A 26592-nucleotide genomic window follows, 5' to 3' on the forward strand; every position below is an offset into this window, starting at 1 on the left:
GGCCAATTTATCCTACTAAGTTAAATATAAAGTATAAATAAGTAATGTTAACTTGAATATTAAAATTCAATATTCTTCTTCCTCTGGGTCTGTTCAGAATTTCAGTGGCGATATTCCATATACATAAACACAATTTCCAATGCTAAGTACTCTCTCTATGGTGCTTAAAAAGCTTCCAAACAGCCAGGAATGTACTTAAGGAGTTTGATTAGCCCCTTATGTCAGATAAATGAACAGTTTCTGTAAACATTAAGTGAAATACGGGTCATTTTGAAATGAGAGATTCTCTGTAGTATAATAAATGTCCCAAATGGAATGTCTCTAAAATAATAGGATTTTGTTCTCAAAATAAGTCCCCTTTTGAAAAAGTCAGAATTTTCTGGACATAAGTATAAAAAGAAAAAGGTTATCAGTGGCAGAATAGGAACGGGCGTGTTTACATGAAAAATTTGGGACAGTTCACTTGCACACTTTTTAACAAGGAACAACATCTGGCATAAACAGTCAAATCTGCCAAACAACTATTACAGAAAGGGAAGACACAGCGCCTAGACAAAAGCAGAAAAGAGTTTTAGCCATCTAATGAATTAAATATGTAAAAGACTGACTAGATTTCCATAGAATTAAAGGCACAAAAAGCTAGTCAACAGAAGAAATGCTGTGAGAATATAATCTAAAACTAAGGCCAGGGTGCCGGGGTGGCTCAGTGAGTTAAGCTGTTGCCTTCAGCTCAGGTCATGATCTCAGGGTCCTGGGATGGAGCCCTGCATGGGGCTCTCTGCTCAGCAGGAGCCTGCTTCCTCCTCCTCTCTCTCTGCCTGCCTCTCTGCCTACTTGCGATCTCTGTCTGTCAAATAAATAAATAAAATCTTTAAAAACAACAACAAAAACAAACTAAGGCCAAAGCTGGCCTTTAGAAATAAAGACCAAATAACATCCCTGACAGAAACATTTCTTCCACCTTCATATCACCAAGCAGAAATGTCGGGGGAAACAGAAGAAAGCATCTTCTTCCTTTTTTTTTTTTTTTTTTTGAGATTTTATTTTTAAGTAATATCTACACCCAACGTGGGGATCATACTCACAACCCCAACATCAAGAGTCGCACACTCCTCCAAGTGCGCCCCTTCTGAAAGAAATGTCCCTTCTGAAAATGGGCTTACCATTCCTGTCAAATATGACAATGCCCTACCCTTACTCACTAGTTCGCCCTAGCCACACAAATCTGTGTGTCCAGGCTAAAAAAAACTGAAGAATGTCAATTAAAAAAAAAAAAACAAAACACAAAATTTCAAGAAAAAGCATAATTTTGAAGAAAGTTTCATAGAAATGGTCATCAGAGCAAATGAAATTTAAAACCCTCTCCCTCTCCTTCCTCTTCCTCTCCTTCTCTCCTCTATTTCTTTCTTTCAGATACTAAGGTTGTACAGCTTTGCAAAAGCATAAGAAATGTCAGAAGTTCTGAAAACATCATTGATTAGTTAATAAAGATAACCCCCTTCTATCTAGGTACAATGCCTATCTCTGACCCATCCAAATTACTTTCCAATAGTTAACCAATTATGCAATTATTATGTAAGATAGCAAATAGCATTGTATTCATAGATAAGAAAATTAAGTCACAGAGGTTAGAAGGTACCATCAAGTCCTTAGGCAAGTCCCAGAAAATCAATTTCAAGCATTAAACTTACATAGCACTCATTCAGCAGACATTTCAGAGACTTGCTAGGCACGGTTTTAGATCAGCAGTGATAGTGACGAGCTCCTCATCCTCATGCAGCACTCAGATCAAGAGGGGAAATCAGTGGTCAACAAGTATCTATCATTAGTCACATGATTCTATCCCTGGCTTGTTTTTTGTTTGTTTCTTTGTTTGGGTTTTTTCCACGTCATTTATGGCTAAAATGGAAAAGGACTGGATTAGGATCCCCTTTTCCCAGATGGTGTACACAGCACTGTAGGGTTATCAATGGACGGAGTACTTAAGGAGTCTGATAACCATTGAGTCCATTGATAACCAACTCTCCGAGCTGATTAAGAGAGTAAGCTCTGGGAGACATGTTTAACTCTATTCTAAAGTGGCCCCCTCCTTTGTACCAAATCAAAAGCCTATTAAAGGGAGAAAAGATAATGGGATTGGAAATAGGAGATAAGACAGAACCGCTTGTTCTAGAAGAAATTAATCCTCTTTCAAGCCATGTCTTCTGCTCCTCAACTCAAGTTGTCTGAGAGACATGCTCTTCTTGGTCCTTGGCCCCTTCACCTGCATGAGCATCAGGAACTCAGTACTGTTCAACGTGAACTGACTGCCCAGGGTCCTCCGATGTAAGAATGATAGAAACGGTCCCATGAGGCAGGGACTTGACCTGTTTTCTGGGGTTTTAGTCACTTATATTTTCAAACTGGTAAATATTTACAACAGCTACATGGTATGTATTTCATAGTATAGGAAGGTGAGGGGGGTGATTTTTAATTTAATCAACTCTGTTACTAAGCCAAAAAAAAAAAAAAAGAAATTCTATTTATACATTATAAAATATGTTATTTTGTAAACTGAGGAAATGATGCTTGAAATAATAAAATAGGGAGTGATTATGAAGACATGTATACTCAAGCTTTCTAATGTACACTTAGCATCTTAAAATGTGACATAGTTATATCTAAACTTGAATCTGTAAAATAATTTCAAATTAAATATTAATCAAAGGTACAATTCTACCAAATCAATTTCATGCATTGCCATTTTGAAGGATGAAGGCAAACTGAAGTATAAATTATTTATAAGAAAAAATAACCCACAATAACATAGAGCTAATTAACACAGTAACTGTAGCATTTCAGGGCAAGAATAGAGGAAGAGGGTTTCTTTGTTCATATTTTTCCTAGCCAAAATTTCATGAATAAATCATATGCCTCAACCCTATTTTTAAGAATCTAAAGAAGACTTGAATCTGGCATTTTTTTTCAAAACATTAAAAAAAAACTTTAGCTGAATCCATAGTAGCATATAAAAATATTTCCTCAATTTGGATGTGTGTGTGAGTTTGACCGTGTGTGTACACTTTCTGACTTCAGCAAAAATCCTTTTAAAACTGGAACCACTTTAGTGCAGCCCCTATGGAAAACAGTATGGAGGTTTCTCAAAAAAGTAAAAATAAAACAACAGCAATTCAAATTCCAGGTATTTTTAAAGGAAACGAAATTGCTACCTCAAAAAGATATCTGCACTCCTATGTTCACTCCAGCATTATTTACAACAGCCAAGACATGAAAACAAGCTATGAATGAACAAATAAAATAAATACAGTGTGTGTGTGTATTTCTTTTTTTTTTTTTTTTTTTTTTATTTATTTGAGAGAGAGAGACAGTGAGAGAGAGCATGAGCGAGGAGAAGGTCAGAGAGCGAAGCAGACTCCCCATGGAGCTGGGAGCCCGATGTGGGACTCGATCCCGGGACTCCAGGATCACGCCCTGAGCCGAAGGCAGTCGTCCAACCAACTGAGCCACCCAGGCGTCCCGTGTGTGTGTATTTCTACGCAAAGGCAATAGAATATTATTCAGCCATAAAATGGAGGGAAATCCTGTCATATGCAACATCATGGATAGATCCTGAGGGCATTATGTTAAGTGAAATAGATCAGACAGAGAAAGACCAACCAAACTCACAGATATAGGGAACGGATTAAGGGGTACTAGAAGCGGGATGAGGGCAGAGGGGTGGGGGAAATTAGAAGAAGCTGGTCAAAAACTATAAACCTCCAGTTATTAGATAAGTCAGTCCTAAGAACCTAAAGTACAGCATGATGACTATAGTGACCAACACTGTATTGCATATTTGAAAGTTGCTAAGGGAGTAGATCTTTAAAGTCCTCATCATAAGTGGGGCACCTGGGTGGCTCAGTGGGTTAAGTATCCACCTTTGGGTCAGGCTGCTTCTCCCTCTCTCTCTGCCTCTCCACCTGCTTGTGCTCTCTTTATCTCTCTGAAATAAATAAAATGTTGTTTTTTTTTTAAATCACAAGAAAAAATAATAATTATATGCAGTGAAAGACGCAAGCTAAGCTTATTGTGGTAAATATTTTGCAATATAGACATGTATCAAATCATTATGTGTATACCTAAAAGTAGTAAAATTTTATATGTCCATTATATCTTAAGAAAATGGGTTAATTAATTAATTAAATTGAAACCATTTCACTTAAATTAGCACTCTTTTTATCCACCCCTTAGTAGCACTGTTACGGCTTAGAAAATGGTCCGCATAACTGAGTCAGTCAAAAGAAGTAGTAACGTAGAGGACTGTGTCCTTCTACAATCTAGGCTTTACGTCTTGTTGTAAGAAAAAGAAGAAAGAATGTTCTAAAATTTTAAAATATTTAACATGTCTTATATTTACATGAAAACTATATTTTTTAATTATCTTATTAAATCTTCATAGCAACGATATTATTTTTAAATCTAACATTAGCAGAGAAAAATCTGAATTCTAAAGTTTTTGGAAGGATTCTCTGTGATCACGTTTCATAACTGATGTTCAAGCTATGTGTGTTAGATTATAATGGAGTAAAATTTTACAACATACATTGAAATATAAATGTTAATGAATAGTTCATTCTATGAAGCTTATCTAACAATGTAGGGGAAAAAATGATGTTCATTTCTACTGAAGTAGAAATACTGAAGTAGAAATACCCATTTCTTTTTCAATATCCCTGTACAGTATCCACTATTTAGTATAAATGCCAAAACTTAATATCATTTTTTTAAAAGATTTTATTTATTTATTTGACAGAGAGAGATCACAAGCAGACGGAGAGGCAGGCAGAGAGAGAGATAGAGGGAAGCAGGCTCCCTGATGAGCAGAGAGCCCGATGTGGGACTCGATCCCAGGACCCCGAGATCATGACCTGAGCCGAAGGCAGCGGCTTAACCCACTGAGCCACCCAGGCGCCCTTAATATCATTTTTTAAAGCATATTAAACTTCATAGTCTGAGCTAATGATCAGAGTATGATATTAAATAGATGAATACTGTACTTGAAACTTTTCTGAAAAATTAGCTGAGATGTATAATCATAGACTTGACTCGTCAGTGGAGTTGGTTCTAGGGAACAAAGCTTCTGAATAGGAAGGGGGGGAAAAAGAGTGAGGCATAAAACACACCAAGCTAAAAAATACAGATAACCTGTGTAATTGCCCATTAGCACCTTTGGATGTAAGGAAAAGATTTTCCTAATTATTGTTTGTTGGTTGGTGGGGATCATTATATAAAATTGTTTACTGATGGAGATTTAGTAATTACACACCGTCTGTGACCTGTACTAAGTACTACAAGTTACATAGTCTTTAGAATTAAGTGAGAAATACCAAAAATCTAATTATAGTACAGGGGTTACAGACGATGATAAAGGAATATAGGGAGGTGTACGATTAACCTTGATGTGACAGCAGAAAGGGTAGGATACACAGAAAAGGAGGCTCAGAGTAAAGGATGGCTCTTCTGAGCTCTGAAACAATAAACACATTTTTCCAGACCAAAGGGATAGAATAAGAAGAACATGAGTTCTAGGTCACAAGGCCAGGATCGCATAATCCCTGCCCATTATTTTCAAGAGTTTAGACTTTAGGGATATTCAAGAACCTCTGAGTGAGTGATCAAGAGTGATTCTTACAAGTAATTTTAGAGTTTAGACTTGGGGATCCAGGGTGGTACAGCTGGTTAAGTGTCCACTTTGGGCTCAGGTCATGATCCTGGGGTCCTGGCATAGATCCCCAAGCTGGGTTCCCTGCTCAGTGGGGAGTCTGCTTCTCCCTCTCCTTCTGCCCCTCCCCCCACTCATGCACACATGCAGCGTGCATGTGTTCTCTCTCTGACTCTCTATCAAATAAATAAAATCTTTAAAAAAAAACAGTTTAAACTTTAATGGCACTGAGAATCTGTGAGTAAGCAATCAAGAGGGAGAGATGAGATTTTCACTTGCAAAAGAGTATTACAGTTATCTAGGTGAGAACTGATGGTGACACTAATTAGAATAAAAGTGGGGGAGTGGAGATAAGTGAAGATATTTTAAAGCTATTCAGGACAAACCATCAGCAAGACCTAGGATCAAATGATGTAAACAGATGGAAAGAACGGAAGTAAGAATTAATCTCATCTTTCTGGGTGGGAAGGCTGGCTGGATGGAGGTAGCCTTTTCATAGCTGGGAAAAAAACAGAGGAAAGGCAGGGATGGAAAGGAAGATGGTCAGTCTCATATTGGACATTTGAGCTGAGGTACTACCGGGACCTCTGAATGGAGCTGGGTGTAGAGATCCAGTCCAGAGATAAAGAGAACAGGGAGTAAATCTGGACAATAGTTCTTCCTGAATCCAAAGAGGTAGGTGTGGTCATCCAGGGTAAGCCACAGAGTGAAAAAAAAAAAAAGAACAGAAAAAAAAGTTCCTCCAGGAACTTGAACATTTCAGCGATAAGCCAAGACCCAACCAGACAAATAAAAAGAAAATCAATAGCACGTAGGTAGTGGACCTTGCTAGTTGCCTACTAAACATCTGTTCTCTGTTCTTCTTTTCCACAAATACCAAATTTTGTTTGGGGAAGAAATGGGTTGGTTAAAAACATCTCTCCTTGCTACAAAGGAAACTATGGTCTTCAAGGTGCAGTCACTTGCCCCCAGGATAGCAAACCAAGATTCAGCTGCAGTTTCAACCTCTCCAGGAATGGAAATCTAAGCCAATAAACCTGAAATTTTCTGGTTAGCACCAATGACGTAATCTTGTACAGGGATCTGCTCTATTCCTCAAGGGAAGATGAGGTAATGTATATGATGAGACCCCCTAACACTTTCCTTAATGAAAGGTGACCTTGCCAGAAACAATCCTTCCTTTACTTTTGCTGATAACTATTGGCCCCACCCTCCTTCCTATAAAAATCTTCCATTTGTTGTTACAACTCCTAGGGGCATCTCTCTACTTGCCATGTGGGATGCTTCCTGATTCATGAATCACTTAGTATAGTCAATTAGATCTTCACATTTACTCCCCTGAGTTTTGTTTTTTAACACGACACATTTTTGCAACTACAGCTGGCCATGTGACATAGTTCTAGCCAAGGTAATGTAATAGAATTCTACCCAGTGAGAGTTCCAGAAATTTATTGTTGTCCTGGTTTTTGTTTTGTTTTGTTTTGTTTTTAAAAGGGGGACGGGAGCTGCTGACATTTATACTTCTCCATCTAGTACAGCACAGAAAGATGATATTGATAGGTACAACTAACACGTTGTAACCACCAGGAAGAAAACCACATACTAAGGCTGGCAGAACAGCAAAATAGGAGGAAGCTGGACTCTTGATGCCCTTTGAAGCTATCATACTTTTACTGTACAGCCTTCCTCCAGAATCAAATTAAAACCAGTCTATTAAACTGCCCAACTTTGGTTACATGCAGTAGGATCTAATGTGGATCTAGCTGGGTGCCATGAAATTCTGGGAAAGCGAACATTTTGCAAAGGAGGTCTGTTGTGTCAAATGCTTGCAAGAGGTAAATTATATCCATTACACAAAACAAAGTTTAGAGAGCTGAGGTCAAGACTATTAACAGTAATAGTAAATTAGTGAAAGAGAAGGCTAAGGCCACACATGGTGCTAAGCACCACTTTGCAAAGTTTTGGGAAAGCACCATATTTGAATTGCTTGGAAGATTGACTGGACCCCTGTTAGAGCCTTCAACATACTGATGCAGAAGAAAACATTCCTGGAAGAAAAAAAAAATAGAAATAGAACAGTATATCATATTCTTTACTCTTATGTTCTTGAAACAAAGAAACCGTGTAGATAAGTGACCACAACCCTGAACAGGAGATACACAGACACTTTTGTAATTATATGTCCACCCACAGGACGCCAAAACTAATTTTTACCAAAACTGCATTCTGAAAAAACAATTTGCTTTCTGAAAAAAATATTTTGGCATTCCATATAAACGCGGGAATTGTAGTAACGTAGATTCCCCGCTTCATAGAATTCATTAATATTTTAAAACCTCTACAGTCTTATGGAAAAGAGATACATGGAAAAGTCTGTTTAAAGACTTAATGTACAAATTATTTTTTAACAGCATACAGAAATACTTCACTGGAACATATATTTTTAAAAAAAATATTTTATTTATTTATTTGACAGAGAGAGAGAGATCACAAATAGGCAGAGGCAGGCAGAGGGAGAGGGAGAAGCAGGCTCCCCGCTGTGCAGAGCCCCTGATGCGGGCCTCGATCCCAGGACCCTAAGATTATGACCTGAGCCGAAGGCAGAGGCTTAACTTGCTGAGCTGGAACGCATTTTGAGAAAAGCCACAATGAAATATTTAAATGCTCACCATGCCAATGGTAATAACTATATTATAAACCCTCAAAAATATATTTGTCATAAAAGCCATACTATGGGGTGCCTGGGTGGCTCAGTGGGTTAAGCCACTGCCTTTGGCTCGGGTCATGATCTCAGGGTCCTGGGATCGAGACCCACATCGGGCTCTCTGCTCAACAGGGAGCCTGCTTCCTCCTCTCTCTCTCTCTCTCTGCCTGCCTCTCTGCCTACTTGTGATCTCTCTGTGTCAAATAAATTTTTTAAAAAATCTTTAAAAAAAAAAAAAAGACATACCATGCACTTATATATGAAGACGATACATCCTTTCACCAGTATTTATAGGGATTTTAAGTATATTTATGTATGACAGGATGGCTGACACTGGGAAAGGAAAGCTCATTCTGAATGTAAACATATATGGCATTAGTTTGTCAGCCTTCACTTACCTGCAATGAAGAGAGACACTCTTTGGAACCATAGAAAAGGAAGGAATACCCCTATCCATCAATGTGCCTACCATAGTGAATAGCTCATGATACAACAGTCACCATGTATATACTGCTTTGTCAGCCACACTTCTAAGAACTTCGTATGTATCAACTTATTTAATCCTCCTCAAACTTCCCTAAGGTAAGTAGAATATATATCCCCCCTTTTACAGGTGAGGGAACTGAAGCATAGAAAGCTTAAGTAAACTCACCAAGGTCACAGTTATGTTAAATGAACTTGCCTTGACTTTGTTGAGAACACAATTAATGACAGAATTAGTTGTCACTAATTCTGCACAAATTTTATAGGTACGAGTAGATATCTATAAACAAAATACATATGTGTATACATATATACAAATTACAAACATATAAATTCTATTTGTAACTATAAAGAATGTCCAGAGTGTACTCTATAGATAAAAACCATTGTACAGGGTAAAGAGAACCCTTTACTTTCAAACAACACAAAGTTTTCTTGGAATAGATCCTAAGAAATGTATGGTTATTCATCTGGGGTTGATGATTGAAATTTTGAGGGAGACTTCAAGAATTATAACCAATATAGTTCAGAAAGAACAGAGATTTTAGTGGTAATTAGTTGAAGGAAGGGAGAGAGAGAAGGAAAGAAAGTAAAGAAAACTGTTAAGGAATTGATTTTCTTGCCTCCCGGTGGTACAGAATATGACCACAGAATTCTGAGTTTCTTCAAGGTTTCAGTTTTTGGTGATTTAGGCAAAAGATGAGAAGACAGGAGTTAAAGGCAGCTGTCAACATGTTCTCAATCCACTGACCACAAAAATATTTTCTACTCTCCTGTGGAATTTTGGCTCTTTGCTACTTTCTTTCCTGAGGTGGTCCCAAAGGAAAATACACGAGAATCATATTTTCCAAGAATTCCCTTAAGTATGATTCAACAAGGTTACAACCTGTCCTATGCTCTTGTTTTAGAAGTAGAGGAAGTCACTTGAGTAAGCTAGGATAGGCGCTGAGTTATGTGATCAAAATGCTCTCAGCATCCTTCCACGGCAAACACAGACTCCTAATCCATTTTCTGGTGTCTGACAGAGATAAGAATCTGATAAAATGGTAACTTAATGTGACTCAATCTAGATAAAGTAGAGTACTATGTGGAGAAGAAATACAGGGTGATGGAGAGGAAGAGATTGAGAAAGGATATAAATCCTTGGGGGGAAGGGATGTCCTTCTGCATTTTCTTTTTAACTTTCTGGCTTTTCTTCCAAGCTCTACTCCATCCTTTACTGGGTAAGATTACGTCCCCATTCAGGCATACTAAATAATTTGGTCATAAACTTTTATTTCTCTTGACAAGTGTAAAATGTCATAGGCGCTATTAAAACTTCCATTTAGACCTTAGGTTAAATATGACTTAAAATGTTACTGAAGCTACAGTTTCCACTTCGGAAATACTAAGTAAGAGACTAAGATTAGAAACTGTTTTATACTCAGAAACCTAAAAAAAATGGCTTTTCTATTATCACTTAGCCTATAAAATGAAAGAAAGACTTCCATAGCATAGGATTTAAGTAAATGAAAGTAATAACTTTGTGTTAACATATGCTGAAGCGTGTGAGGGGTACTGATGATGGAGGCTATATAATCTTTGGCTCTGAACCGAGTTTAATACAACAAATGATCTTTAGATAATTTAAACTAAAAGTTAGAGGAACAGATTAAATGACTTCCAAATGACCCTTCCAGCATGGTTCTATTCATTTTAGTAAATTCCAGAGTTCTAAATTTTCATTCTAGAAAATGTAAAGTAAAATTAGCTATAGATACAGTAATTTACATTTGGATTATGCTAAGTAAATACAGACTTCCATGAATTTACATAAAAACACCTAAGATATAGTTCATGTATTACTTTTCTTGATAAGTGGTGTTATGAAGATTGATAAAGTTTTGAGTATCCTGTTCTTTGCTTAATATCCCACTATCTGTAAATATTAATACATAGTAAACACGGTTTTCCTTCTCCATCCAGGCTAATAATGTATATTTCTGTACTCTTTTAAATTTAATCCTTACCATAACTACAACCCCCAACACATACTCTACCTCTCTTCCGTCTGCATTTCTCTCACATTTTCTCTTTGTCTGTCTTGCTCCCCCCTCCCTTGTCCCCTCTTTCCCCTCTCTCTCTCTCTCTGTCTCTGTCCCTCTGTCTGAGTTTCTCCCTGTGTTACTCTGGATGTGTTTCCCTCTGTGTCCTCCTGTACTTTTCTTTCTGTGTTTCCCCCTCTCCATCTCTGCCCCTGACTTGCTATCTCTACTAGTTTCCTATATATCCTTCTCCACTCTCCCCTGCCAGTCCTGGTTTAAAAGCCCAGGGTAATTTAAACCCACTGAAAATCTTGTTAATTGTGTCTCTCTTTAAAAAAAAAAAAAAAAATCAGCCACACTGGGTTTGCATTCCAAAAGGTTTTCTTTGTTCTAGGGGATGAGGGCAGGCCTATGAACTCTAGTTGAGCACAATGTATACCACTGCTTCTCCAATCTGAATGTGTACAAGTTACAGTGTAATACTGTTAAAATACAGCGTCTGATTCAGCATCTCTAACTTGCTTCCAGGTAATGCCAACGATGCTGGTCCCCAACCACACCCTGAGCAGAAGCCTCCAACTGCTGCCTGTAACCCACCGGATCCTTCCCTCACCTGAGTTTGCTTCCCTCACGTGGCTACATACAACATTGCTATCCATATGGGTTTCTTCTCTTTTTTTATCTCTATTTTGCCTAATTACTGCAGTGTCTCGATTTCATTGGTCTTTACATCTTAATTTTAACTAAGCTTTTTGAAAAAAAATTCATTAACCACAAACTAAAGCCTAAGATTGTAATAAGAAATTTAAAATATTACTATGCTGTCATTTCCCTTCAATTTCTCATCAAATTTGTTTCATTAAATATAAATCTACTGGCCTATAACAGCTTTATATAGAATATATGGATTAATGGTAAAGTACAAGAATGCACATAATTCTGTTACAGAACATTTATTTTGTGTAGTTTTTCCCTACCCAGAAAGAAAACAGAGACGGTAAAGACACTTAGGTCTTATTCTGCATTTATAGATTTTCTCAAAGGAACTTCAGAAAACCCCTCCAGGTAGTGCTAAATTTCCTAAGTAATGTTATCCCCAGAAAAGCTTCCTTTTTTAAAAAAATTTATTTATTTATTTATTTACAGACAGAGGTCACAAGTAGGCAGAGAGGCAGGCGGGGGGGGGGGAGAAGCAGACTCCCCGCTGAGCCCCGATATGGGGCTCGATCCCAGGACCCGGAGATCATGACCCAAGCCGAAGGCCGAGGCTTTAACCCACTGAGACACCCAGGCGCCCTCCCAGAAGAGCTTCTTAAATTGTCCTGAACCTTGAAAGAAAGAAAAACTCCCAGGGAAATAGTATCTGATGACTGCATTCTAAGCACTGTGCTTTCAAATGAGTGTTGGAGATCATGTGAACTGCTTGACATCGCAAAAAAACTGTGCGGGAATGAGGGAAAACGGTAGGTTAGTCTGCTTCTTGAAGTGGCATTATGACACTCTATCATGGTCGTCACACGTGCAATAAAGTGCTCCTGAGTTACTCTAGATCACTTCACTTGCAATGTGCTGGGAATGGTGGTAGGCACTTGGGTCATGACATGGTTCCCTCTTGAGATGACTAATAAGAACTGGAACAGGAAAGTAAGCATACTGCAAGCTGAGATACAAGAGGAAAATATAATTTCTTGGGATTGTGATGGGCTGCAGCATACGGAACTACTGTTCACCTCTCAATGATAACATCATCTTACCCAAACTCCCAATCCTATCTGTATGGTCATAGACTTGACCTGGACTTGGCTGTTACCAATAATTGTATCTCTTGCAAAATTTCAGCCTCTACTGCTCACCCTTCACAAGTAAGCCCGGTCTTCAATCTTCAAACTTAATCCTTGCTTTTCTCTTCATCTCCATTACTATCACACGCTTCACTAGCATGATCTTCTGCCTGGAATACCTAGGACCTTCCTACTTTGTCTCTCCCCGTCATTCTGCAACTCATTCTCTACGCATATAGTACTCAACTATTACACGATTCACATTTTTAAAGTATAAATCAGATCATGTCACCTCCACTATTGCCCAAAAACCTGTGGTTCTCATTGCACTGGACATATAATCCAACATTATTAACCAGGTAATGGGACCTTGCATGATCTAGACCCCACCTACCTCCCTCGCTGTCTCCCTTACTCATATGCCATACCAGCCATCTTTCATTTTCTCAAATATGCCCAAGTCTATATTTTCTTACAGCCTTTTAGATGTACTGTTCTATTTGCCTGATACACTTTTTCTTTTACTCTGTGTCTTGGTACTATCTTCTATTTCAGTTCTCAGTTTGACCCCAATTATTCTGGGCACTTTTCATAATCTTTAACCATAAAGTTATTTGTATAGTAGTTGGTTATTTTCTGTCCTTATTTTTTCTCCCCATTGTATTGCAATTTCTCTGAAGGCAGAAACCATTTCTTTTTTTTGTTCACCACTGAATAGCTAGAACGAATTAGAACGCCTAGAAAGAGTTATTTTGGAAAAACAAAACAAAACATTTTTGTGGGGGATAAACTATATTCTAGTATTTTCACATATTTATTTAATCTCTGACTTTAAAAACATTTTTAATGCTCACGTTGGGTAACAAAGACAGAGAGCATTTATACCCCCCCAAAACATTCAATAGTATTTTATTTTAACCTGACCAAAAAGTTTAAATTGATAATTAATGACAGCTTAAACTAATTTATGTTGTATTAATTAAAATTAGGGACACCTGAGTCACTCAGTCAACTGAGCATCCAGCTCTTGATCTCAGCTCAAGTTTTGATCTCAGGGTCATGAGTTCAAGCCCCACAATGAGCCCCACACCTAATGTGGAGCCTACTTAAAAATAAATAAATAATCTTAAAATTAATCATACTAAGAAGGCTTGGGTATGTTTTATTAAATAAATTTATCACTCATTTTAAAATACATACAAATTATTCTCGAGCTGGTCTGTGTATGTGGGAAAAACTTCCAGCATTTAAGTCATAAATAAATTAGTAGGATTAAAAGGAGTAGTAATATGATGATAAGATTTGAGAGGTAACCAGATCTATCTTGTTATTTTAATATATTTTACAGACAGTACTGTTGAAAGGAGGAGACACTGCCAAGAATTTCCCATAAATAACTAAATACTGAATTGATTTTCTGGAAGCCTCAAGGGGCTTTATATCTGAGCATCAACTAGTGCTGAAATAATCATCCTAGTATTTTTCAGCACATATGAACACCACTACTTTTTGAGGAAATTAAAGGAGCGGCTCCTGAGACTGGTAATGGTATATGTATCCTCTAACCCCATAATCACTGAATTGAGTCTTGTCCAGGATTGTGTATCTAGTAATATTCAGCAGAAGGAAGCTGTTTTGCAGTATCCAACCTGAAGAGCTAAACTTTTCCAATTAGTCTTTATGATATAGATATGTGTTCCAACATATCCAATGCCTTTTTTGGCCACCTAAGACTGAACAATGATTCAATAGGGAATAGTTTTCCCAGAGCGAGTATAGAGACCTTAAGGTGTCTACCCAACTTCCAACAGTAGTTAAGTCTTGGTGATGAGATTATAAGAACATGTACATATTATCACAAATAAAATGCAATTTTTCAAAGTTATGTAAAAATGATCTCTTTAAGCTTATTAATCACATTCCTTAACTTGTGATCAGGAGTAAAGAGAAAGAAATGCATAATATGCCCCTATTCTTCAGATGTTTCTACAAATCTACTAAAGATTAATATAGAGCAATTATGTGAGATAAAGGAAAACCATAAAAAGTTTGCTGAAAAAGTCAACGGAACATGTACCTTCAACCATGTTTAACTAGCAGGGGTTTCAAGATAGAAAATAATCTGTTGGTTATTTATAAATAAATAGTCACTCAAACGGTCAGTCTTCTACTAAAATGCCCTTTGAAACTCAAACTTTCTTTTTATGCACATCATCACTGTCCTCTCTCACGGACCCACCTCTTCATGGATTATGAAAATACAGGTTTCTGCCTTCATATCTCATATTAAATCCTCTTTGAAAATATAAAACAAATAAAAGAGAGATGGGGAAGGAAGAAAAGAGGAAGAACTTTTACATTCTCTCGAAAGAAAATGACCACTATCTTCTCTCTTAATGTAGCTATTAAAGGATGTTGCTCTGACTTTTCCAAAACAATGAAGAGTTCCCCTGACACTGCATTCACTTGAAGGCGTAGACAACACTTGATTTACGACACAATTTAAACCTGACCTCTGGATGTAACAAGTGCTCTGACGGACCTACTACTTACATTATGGAGATTACAGAACCTTTCCCTGATATTCTGATGTTTATTGCTCAGTTACTTAATAGGATAAAAATAACTATAAACCCAATTAACAAAAATCTAAACATAATCATTAAAGGCAGCTATGGAGTAAATGTTTGTGTCTCCCTGCCCTGCCCCATTTAAGTTTAAGTCTTAATCCCCAGTGGGACTGTATTTGGAGATGGGGACTTTGGTTAGTAGTTGGGGTTGAATGAATTCATTGGGGTGGAGTCCCTCCGAAGGGACTGGTGTCCTTACACTACGATAAAAAGACTAGAGCCTCTTTCTACCATGGGAGGAAACCAAGAAAAGAGCTCTTACCAGAACCCAACCATATTGGCACCCTGATCTCCAACTTCCCAGCCTCCAGAACTGTGAGAAATAAATATTTGTCATTTAAGCCATCGAGCTTAAGCCGATGAAGACAGGCAACAACAAAAGAATGTATTTGACAGAGAGCAAAATTCAAGTGTTCAGTAACAATAATCATGTCATAGAACTTAGCAACATTGCCTCTACTTAAAGAAATACATACATTAATTTAATTAGGAAAAATGTGAATATTATCTCAACTGTAAAAGATATAAAACTGAAATTTTTTTTATTTGTCCATGAAAGAAAAAGGATTTGAATCAACATTATTTCATGTTCTGCATTAGGACTGAAGATTTTAAGGTAAAGGTAAATTTCTCATACCAGTGATTTCAATTCAAGTTGGTATTTAGTATATTCAAGACATTTTTTTACTTAACCAGAAGTTAATTTAAATTTACTTACTGAAGCATTTACTTATATTTTAGTATATTAATGCACATAGCTTTAAACTTAAAATGAAATGAGTCCATTTTTCAAGTCAGAAGCATCAGATCCCTTATATATAAAAATAACCGTGGTGTTTGATGGAAAGAGATAAAGAAGAAAAAAGTAATAAAAATAACAGCACCAATGATTAAATTTATGATTTAAAATTTATGATTTGTAATTATGTGGCAGTCATTGTGCCACATACTTTATATGCATAATTTCATTTAATCATGAATCAATTTTGGAACAAAGAATCAGTTCATTTTAGAATGTAAGTGTACCAGGAAGTGAAAAGATTTTTAAATCATTAAACTAAATGACTAACATTCTTCCTTTGAATACTGAAAATAAAAATAAGATACAAAAAGGTTTTAGAATGTGGTAAAAACACTTGAAAATGCCTAGTTAAAACAATAAAACAAAATTAAGTAGAGGAAACAATATTTTTAGATACGTAATATAAAAGAAATTCAATTTCAAAAATAAAAGGACTATTAGGGAACAATGTGTGTGTGTGTGTGTGTGCACACGCACACGCACGCGTGCACATATAAACTGTATAAATAATTCCAGTGTCTGACCATAATAGAGGTCAGATAGATTATGTGTGTGCACATAATCAATCAATTGATCAATCAATATTTTAAAGTGTAATGGCATGTATTACTTCCACCTCCTCATCTGAACCATTTCACCTCCAGGAGTAATCCTTCCATCTTCCAAGGTCCAGATTTTAGGAATACATTCTATTGTATCTAGGTAAACACATGGCTGCTTGGCATCCATGAGTTTACTTTGTCATTTTACCGGAAGAAAGAAAACTGGATAAATCAAATTCTAAATCACTTTGATGAGTATCATTTAATAACAACAAAAGATCATGCTATATTGAGAATAGTTCACCTCAAAATATAAACATTTACCCCAAAGTAATTACTACTAAAATGTACCCCAGTTAATAAAATCTGGGAAGACTTAATCTTTGATTAATTGGGAAAAATGTTTGTTTGTTTGTTTCTCCAGGAAAGATAGTTCCTCCAGTTTTGCTGCTACAACAGCCAGCAGATGTCTGCCTAGTCTAAAGGGAATTTCTTTTCCTCAAGAGAAAACAGCTTAAATAGGAAACAAATAGCCATATGCGAACTGTGCCCTGCTTAGCAGATGACGTAGAGGGCCATGTTCTACAATGGGAAGCAGGGGGGTCAAGGTTCAGATTAATTTTCCTTAAAATTCAATGCAATTACCCAAGATTAAATTACTTATTAAATATAAGTTGTGTCTAAGAATTGTGTTATTAATTTGTGCCAGGCACAAAATGGAGTTCTAAATTTAGTAAGTGATGATGTTGGGTACAGGAGAATGAGGAATGGTCCCAATAAATATTTTCCTAAACATTTAGTAAACTCTTAAATAAAGCTAATACGAGATAAACGAGAACATGCCACTTGCAAGACCATTTTAGAAAGCTAACTTTGAAACTGAATTAGATAAAGAGTGAAGTTTTCAAAAATCTTAGAAATAGCGAGTGGTATCTCCTAAATTTTCCAATGTAATGTCCCTATTAAGTTAGAGAATTCTTGGTTTGCAGAAAAAAAAAAAAGAAGAAGAAGAAGAAGAAGAATTTTTAAATATATTGAAAAAATCAATCTGTGATTAAAAATTCTTTTCCTTTGCAGAGATAAACTTCCAAAAATTCCAGGAAACTTTAGTAACAACCATCATATATTCCTTAGCATTTCAATTTTTAGACTTTATGATTGTGTGAGATAACTTTTTAATTGCATTAAAACTGAGCTTTCAAGAACAAGTAATGCAGCTTTTACCACATGGCAAGGATCCACACCAAAAGGCTGGCCAGTGCTTTTCACTGGGTCTAACCTAGTAATGATGGGGATTTAAATGAAAATAAAAAATAATTAATCCTAAAAATAACTAATAAATGTAATCCTTTTGGTGTACTTTAAAAATTTCAATAAATATTAAAGACAAAAAAGACATGATTAATATCATTTCTATACAGAAACAAAGGTTTTCAATGACATTCAATATCTTTTTTTTTTTTTCAGTGGTTGAGAGATTGACAATTGTTAGGAACCGAGAAATCTAGTTGTTACAGCTGTAAAACTTGGTTTAAAGGCAAATAAAACACAGGTTGATGTTTTTAAAAGCATTACCAACAACTGTGCTGTGAAATCTGGGTTGCCTCTAGATACTTTTGTTAATGCTATTACTCTGGATTACAGACTCACTAAGAAATTAGATGCAATCTTTGCCTTCCTGTGTCTTTGGGAAGAATAAGAATAGTTCTTATTGAATTTCATGTACCTAAACCAATGTGTAAAAAAAAAAGGTAGTAATATTCTCCAGGAAAAAATAAACGAAACTAGAACCGTACTTTACAGATTTAACCCACAGCAAATATGGCCCATGTTTCCCTGGACTTCTACCCCAACCCCCACCTTCCCACATACACACATGACCTGGTTTTTTTATGTAACATACAAAAGGCAACTTTTCATTTTAGGACATAAACATACTTTAAAATGGTGAATTAAAGTAACTATTGTCTAAAATACATAATTAAAATACAGGTGAACTATATCACTACATACCTATTTGTAGGGCACTAAAGCCTGAATTTACTAAATCATTTTTTAAACACACAGAACCCATTTTAATTCCAGAGCATTAATTTTTCCCATATAAATTAGGTTACAAAATAATATAATTTATCCAAATAAAAACATGTTGCTAATTATTGCTATCAAACAAATACAAAAATTGTTGAATACAAACACTACTCAAACTTTTTTTTGGATTTAGTATAATTATTATTATCATCACTAATAAAAATCTTTACTATCAAACTATCCTTATGAATATCAAAATACGTTTGATAAATATACTATATACATGTTGCCCTTCTACATGTATGAATTGTTAATGAATATGATCTTAAAGTATTGTTTAAGGTATCTCAACTATATTCTCTTTTCTCTGGAGCTTGAAACATTTTGGAGACATAGTGAGAAATATCACACGAAAATTTGGGATGTATGCATTCAGGGACTATTATCTGCATATTTTGCTGATAAAAGTTATATAATGATCTTGTGTCTGTTTTCAGTTCCTTGAAGGTATATTTGTCAACTAAGACTGGAAAAGCATTTTCCATAATGGACTCACAAAGTAACGGAAGGTCTTGCTTAGAAAAAGAATTGAACTGGATACTAATAATGTCTTTTAAAATAGTTACACAAAAGCCAGATTAAAAAAACAGAGCTCTCTAAATCCCAGTGCATTAAGGGTATCTTGATCATCTAAAGTAAAACTAAAGGAGTTTTGAAAGGCGAGATCTAAAGGGTAAGCATTTAGATGTTCTATTCAAGTCTATAACATTTTCTAAAAACTCTGGCAATGATCAGAATGCAAGTATCGTAAGAAATAACACAGAAACACAATATGACCGCAGATATATATTTCTATTGGTACACACTTCATTTATAAGGGATTATACTTGCAAAGAATAAACAATAACTCTGTTTTTCCTTCTGATCTTCAGTTTCTTATCTACCAAAAATAAGAGTTGGTCATCTATACCATCTACATGAGTAGGTCATCTATAACATCTTCCTTGATTCTCTATATTTGTATTCAAATGTTAACTTAATTTTCCCCCCACAGGGAATAAGTATTCTTAAGTATAACTGTGTCAAAAGGTAGAAAAGTATTAATATCACAACCTGAAAGAAAATTGTATCAAAAAATACATCTCCTTTTATAAAAACATTTAAACCTCTTTTGCCTGCACCACATTTCAATTTGGGAAGAAAGGAAAAAGGAAGGAAGGAAGGTGGGAAGAAAGGAGGGAAGGAATGTAGGAGAGAGGAAGGGAGGGAGGGAGGAAAGGAATGAGGGAGAATGAGCGGGAAGGAGGGAGGAAGGGAGGAGAAAAAGGAAAGTAGCCTGCTGCTGTGATTACAGCTTTTGTTCATCTCACTTACCTAGTTCAAGATTTTCACTAAGAATCAAGGCAATAAGAGAAAGTACAGTAAGTTTGTGATCAATTAAATGTGAAGAGAAATATAAACTTGAGTTTTAAGTAAATGTTTTAAAAAATGTGAGTGGCTAGTTCTGGCATACTTTTAAACGGTTACTTTCGTTTTTTTAGCTACTTAAATTTTATGCTCATGTTGGACATCTTCGGCATTCTGTCTCACCCTAAGTACTCCATGGATCTATGCATGTGATCAACCCATCCTGATTCTTGGAGACTGAGTCCATTTTAATAATCTGATTAAGTTGGAAAATCTGTCTTTAAATTCCTTTCTATGTCTATAATTGCATAACTACCTGTGGATTGATATACTCAAGTTCTAGACGAATGTTAGAGACAACAGTAGAGATTATGAAGCTGATTATATAGTTCAATTTTGAACATAAATTATATCAAAATATCAATCATCCTAGAAAACATTATAGATACATATATACATAGTTATGTCTGCAATTTCACCGTTCATTTTATGTAAAGTGTATTAGAGATCTAAACTTTGTCTTTCCAACCAATCCCTATGCAACACTCAACTGTACTTATAATACATAGAACATATTCTTTCAAGGATATGAGACTTTCTGGCTACCTCTTGAATGTTTACTAAAAATAAGAGAAGCCCAATTTGTATTGAAATACATTACGCACCTAACAATTTAATCATTAGTCAAGAGATCCTTCTTGAGGTGATTGCAAATGAACTGTATTTGGTATCCATGTAAATAACTAAACCATCAACTACCATAGGATGACATACACAGGTTTTCCTCCCAGATGGCACTACAGTAGCCAAAGTAATAATGTATGAGGCACATATGTCTATTTCTCTACCTATACCCAGAGCCCCATGTACTTACTGGCTTTACCAAAAGTAGAATACATTTCTAAGAATTAGAAGCATATGGTTTAAAACCATATCTTACACTACCAGTTGAAAGTATATCTCCAAACAAAGACAAATGAAAAATACCCCTGCTATTCTTTCCACAGAAATGTACTTGCATTCAGTATATTTGAAAGCAACAAAGGAGAAGGATATAACATTTTTTTAAAGAATAAATCAATTTCAATGAAAATGTTCAACAGAACTACTTCATATCCCAAGTAGAAGGGTTTAACAACTATGTGCAAATCCAAAGTAACCTGAATAACCAGCTACGATGAAAAAAAAAAATCATATCAAATAGGTAGAGGACCGTATTCATACAAAAAGCTAGACATTTTGCTCATGTAAAGCCTGGGATAGGGGTTGGACTTCTTATTACCACTCTCCAGGCAAAAGATCCCACCACACCATTCCTGCTATCAAGAGCCCAGAGCCCCATGTACTTACTGGCTACCTCCAGCGAAGCGTTATGGCTCACGGCCTCTCCGAGGTAATTCCTTGCTACACAGACGTAGACCCCTTCATCAGGCCTACTTTTTCGTCCATGTACTATACGTAAGAAAAATAAAGATCCACTCGGCAGCAACATTCGGTGTGAGCGAGGGTCATCTTTGTCTGTCTCCACTCTCTCCCCCCCTTTGTACCATTCGATAGTGGGTGTGGGGCGGCCTTCGGCTTTACAGTTCAAAGTGGCAGGTTCTCCTTTTGACACAATTAGGTCGGAAGGGTGTTCAACAATGCGAGGTGGAAAATCTTCCTGACGAAGACGGGAGCCTGCAGAAGAAGTGGCAAAATAGTTTCATATTATCATATGGAAACAACTAGAAATCTTTTTTTTTTTTTTTAAAGATTTTATTTATTTATTTGACAGACAGAGATCACAAGTAGGCAGAGAGAGAGGAAAGGAAGCAGGCTCCCCACCGAGCAGAGAGTCCGATGCGGGGCTCGATCCCAGGACCCTGAGATCATGACCTGAGCCGAAGGCAGAGGCTTAACCCACTGAGCCACCCAGGCACCCGGAAACAGCTAGAAATCTTATCGCAAAAGCTTAGCTGTAAGTACTACTACGTAAACAGGGCATAACCGTGACCTTGTATTTACTCCGGACCCCATCTACCAATTAGTCCTACTGGTGTCCACCTCAACCACATCGTGCAATTCTTGAATTCTTTTGACCCTTCCACCTAGAAAATACTCTTGCTTTAACTTTGTACAAATCCTGCCTGCTCTTCAAATGCCTTGTGCATAAAGCCTGTCAGAAGTCATCACCCTGTCTGTGTTTACCACATCCGTGCCTATTTTTTGCAGAGGAATGACTGAGAGAATTGTAGTGTTACAGATAATAGCACAGCTTCTTGGAATCTCATTTGCAACTAACATCAGTCAACACTTTAAAAAAAACCTACTCGGTAGAACAGTGAACATCATATTCAAATTTATGATGAAACTGCTCTCTATATAAATCTTTCTATCTTCCTAAATAATAAAGTGTGTGTGTGTATACACATTCCCAGAATTTGAATTAATAAATTAATTTCATTAGTTGCCAATAGTGATATGTTAATATTTAATATACTTCAAGGATGAAATGTTATATAATTGAGTTTAAATAATTAAATATAATATAGAGTGAAAAAGGACATTGGGTAAGGACCTGCGTTCTGTATTACATAATAAGTGAGGTCCTGTGTGTTTGTGTCACTTAAATATTTCCTGTGTCTATACCTTATTTTTTTCCCAATGAGATTACAACTTCTAAAACAGGGATCAAGATTCATCTTTTTTTTAATATTCCTACCATACTGCTGCTGTGGATAAATTTAACATGTAAATTTCTTAAAGATTTCTCAAATGCAACAGCCCAAGGCTTAATTTAGTTGAGCCCCAAACCTTGTTCTTATCTAGCCATCCAATCTCAATGAATAATGCAAAGTAGAAACCAGGCTTCCTTGACATCTCCCCATCTTTGTCTTCCTCCTTCCCGCTATTTCTCAAATCAACCTCCTCATCTCCATCTCTACAGCCAGCTACCAGCCCAGGTCAAACTACTATGAATTCCCACCCGGATTTAGGAAATCTCTTAAACCGCTTCACTTCGGTGTAGCCAGAAGAAGGCTTTGAAATGCAAATACAATCTGGGTTCTCCCCTACTTCAGTGGCTCTTAAAATATACTCGTGGCTCTTAAGATAAAGTCCTTAACAAGATCTACAAGAGTGTGTTTATTCCCCTGTCTAGCTCTCCAGACTTTTCCCATTCCACTCCTTTCTCTGCTTTCTTCACCTCACCTTGCACTAGTTCACAAATACAACACGCTTCCTCCTGCCACAGGCCTACACCGGCCACCGGCCACCGGGGCTTGTGCTTGAAATGATCTCACGGTAGTTAACATCCACTTTCCTTTCAAATCTCTGACCTCCCTAATCTTTCAAAGAAAGTTAAGTGCTCCATTTATAAACCTAAATAGCCCTATGCAGCTACATTTTGGTAAGAATGATCAGAATTGCAATTTCAATTTTTTTGTTTGATGCTTGGAATCCTGTTTTTTCCCATTGCTCTGTAAGATCTATAGGTCTGATTTTGCTCATGATTGCTCCTCTTATGCTTGGCAGAGGTGAGCATGCTATAATGTCAATATTTGTTGAAAAAAATGAAAAAATGAATGAAGTCCTAATGGGGAAGATCTATTTGAGTATAATGATCTGAAACTTAATCACATATTCTATAGAAAGACATTAAAAGATTTTATTTTTTAAATGATAATCAACGTGCATTCTCTTCAACCTTTCCTAGACTGTAAGCTCTGCATGGACTGATTTATAAATCTCTAATTTGTAACTACTACAATTAACATTTTTTTTTAATGAATGAAATAAACAGATGAATGGTAAAATTTAAAGAGCATTCAGTTATATCGACCATGAAGTAAAGAAAACTGTCATCTGAAATCTTAAGTAATAGTTTTACAATCTGAAATATTGAGAAACAGCTTTAATTCAATGCACGGTATACAACATACTATAAAGTCTTTAAATGAAACCCACCACTAAAGAAGGAAGAAATAAACCGGCAACATGGGGAAAAAATAACTGAGAAACTCATACTTTCTCACAAAGGCTATACTGAAGTCAATTTAAATTAGATTTTAGATTACTCAATCACAAATGTTATACAATTTCAAAGAATAAAATATATGTGGCCAGCCTTGACTTTGGCTATAATTACCAAAGGTGGATGCTAATGACGAACAACTACTGAGGTAATAGCTATTTAATTAAAGCACTCATTATTTTAAATTCTGAAAGTCCATTTCAGATAGGAAATAGGGATGTACGGTTTGCTATGGGGAAACTTTGCTATGGGGAAAGGACATTTAAGACAGCCTGAACAAGGGAGAGTAGGCATCCTGAGACATAAAATTTGAGATGAGTCTTGAAAACTGAGTCAACAATAAAAGAAAGGAGATGATTTCACTAGAGGCACAACTGCCAACGAATATGGTATGGCCTGAGTAGAAGGTACGTGTCAGAGATTAGAAAGTATGTGCCTGAAGTAGTCAGAAGCAATAATGCAAATGTTTGCATTAGATTAGAAAGTATGTGCCTGAAGAAGCAATAATGGGATGAATGTTGTACACCAAATCAAAGTTCTACAACTTACCTGAAAGCAACAGAATATTGAAATATCTTTCAGAGTCCATAGTCTCTCATGGTTCACCTCCCCTTCCAATTTACCCAAAAGCACATACCCTCCCCAATGTCCATAACCCTACCCCCCTTCTCCCAACCCCCCTCCCCCCAGCAACCCACAGTTTGTTTCGTGAGATTAAGAGTCACTTATGGTTTGTCTCCCTCCCTATCCCATCTTGTGGGAGGTTGGGGTACCAGGTGGTGGGTATTATGGAGGGCACGGCTTGCATGGAGCACTGGGTGTGGTGGAAAAATGATGAATACTGTTTTTCTGAAAATAAATAAATTGGGAAAAAAAAAGAAAAAAATAGTAAAAAAAAAGGAAAAAAAAAGAAATATCTTAAGTGAGGCATGGGCAGAGTCATGCTTGGTTTGGGGTTTGTTTTGTTTTTAAAGATTTTATTTATTTGACAGACAGAGATCAGAAGTAGGCAGAGAAGCAGGCAGAGACAGAGAGAGGGAGAAGCAGGCTCCCTGCTGAGCAGAGAGCCCAGTGCGGGGCTCAATCCCAGGACCCCGAGATCATGACCTGAGCCGAAGGCAGAGGCTTTAACCCACTGAGCCACCCAGGCGCCTCCATGCTTGGTTCTGAAGAGCTCACCATTGGGAGTAGGACAGTGGACTCTACAGCGGGCTAAATTAGGAGGTAATTGGTCGAGAAACTTTTTTACTCTTCAAACAATAAATTCTGAAAACTTGGGACCTTGCCAGACAGAAAAGAAAACAGAGGAAAGAATCTAGAGATTTAGTTATAAAATCAACAGGATCTGACCACTGGCAATGCGGGATGAAAACGAAATGGAAAGTGCACAGGATGGACAAGAAGAACAAGGCAGAGGATTCCAAGTTTGTGATCTGAGCAGTGGGTGAATGACAGTCCCAATGAAGGTGCAAAATCAAAGAGTGAAATTTGTTGAGAGGAAGCACAGAGGAGATGATTTATTCAATCTGAGACACGGAGGGCTTGAGGTACTTCTTGATTTTTCCAAGTGGAGATGACAAGTTGCCAACTGAATATCCAAGTTTAATCTCAGAAAAAAATCTCAGCTGGAGCCACAGATGAGAATCGAGCTGGAGACTGAAACCATGGGAAAGAATAAAACTGTCCAGGGAGTGTATAGAGGAAGTAATGGCCAATTACAGAACCTGGAGATCACCCAGATGCCATTAACATACAGTGGAGCTCAAGACTCTCTCTATTCCTAACCAGCAGTTCCCTATAGCTGCACCCGAGCTAGCATGACTTTTGGGAATGGAAAACTCAGGCCTAAGCTTTCACCAGAATGTTTGTACAGCAGTATTCGGTAAAAGAATTTCAGCAATAAAAATGGCATCTACATTACTAAAGGCTAAATTGTCAGGCTACATGAAATACTCTTTCCTCAGATTGTTAATGCCTAATTGCTCAAAAAAGGAGTTGTAGTTCTCAGGGTCTTTTGTCTTGATAAAAGCACACTATGATATGCCAACAGAAAGGTACCCTGTGCAGCCTTTCTCAAACTTATTTGGCTACTGAACTCTTCGGTTTTCTTTTTCCAGGATATCCCACTGAACTTTGCTTCTGAGGAACACACTTCCAGAGAAAATATACTCTGTTAGCATATAATGATCTGAAGAAATGAATAGGGGTAGTCAAAAAAAAAAAAAAGTTATTTGAATACCGAGCTTGTGCATTTGAAAATCCTAACAAAAAACACAGAAATCTCAAATTCCTCATACTGCATAACTTTCAGAAAAGGAAATGTCCAATTCCTGAGTGGTATTTATAATGAGTAATTGGTTAACCTCCCCAATAAAAATTATAAATGGCAATCACCATTTCCAGAAACACTATAATAAATTATTCTTTATTATCAAGTCTAAGCAGAAAGGAAAGAGAAAGAGAAAACTAACATTA

The 26592-nt window shown here is 36.6% G+C and overlaps 1 protein-coding gene across 9 annotated transcripts in view; it reads right to left on the minus strand.

Annotated features, from left to right (window-relative positions):
* ROBO1 (roundabout guidance receptor 1) overlaps positions 1-26592 on the minus strand; it is a 1191004-nt gene that overhangs the window by 322827 nt on the left and 841585 nt on the right. For all 9 annotated transcript variants that reach the window (XM_044251144.1, XM_044251142.1, XM_044251145.1 and 6 more), the window contains one exon: positions 21456-21782. In XM_044251144.1, the coding sequence (XP_044107079.1) occupies positions 21456-21782 (327 nt within the window). The remainder of the gene's footprint in view (positions 1-21455; positions 21783-26592) is intronic.

The sequence above is a fragment of the Neovison vison genome, chromosome 6 (genome assembly GCF_020171115.1).
Source record: "Neovison vison isolate M4711 chromosome 6, ASM_NN_V1, whole genome shotgun sequence".
In the NCBI taxonomy this organism is placed as follows: domain Eukaryota; kingdom Metazoa; phylum Chordata; class Mammalia; order Carnivora; family Mustelidae; genus Neogale; species Neogale vison.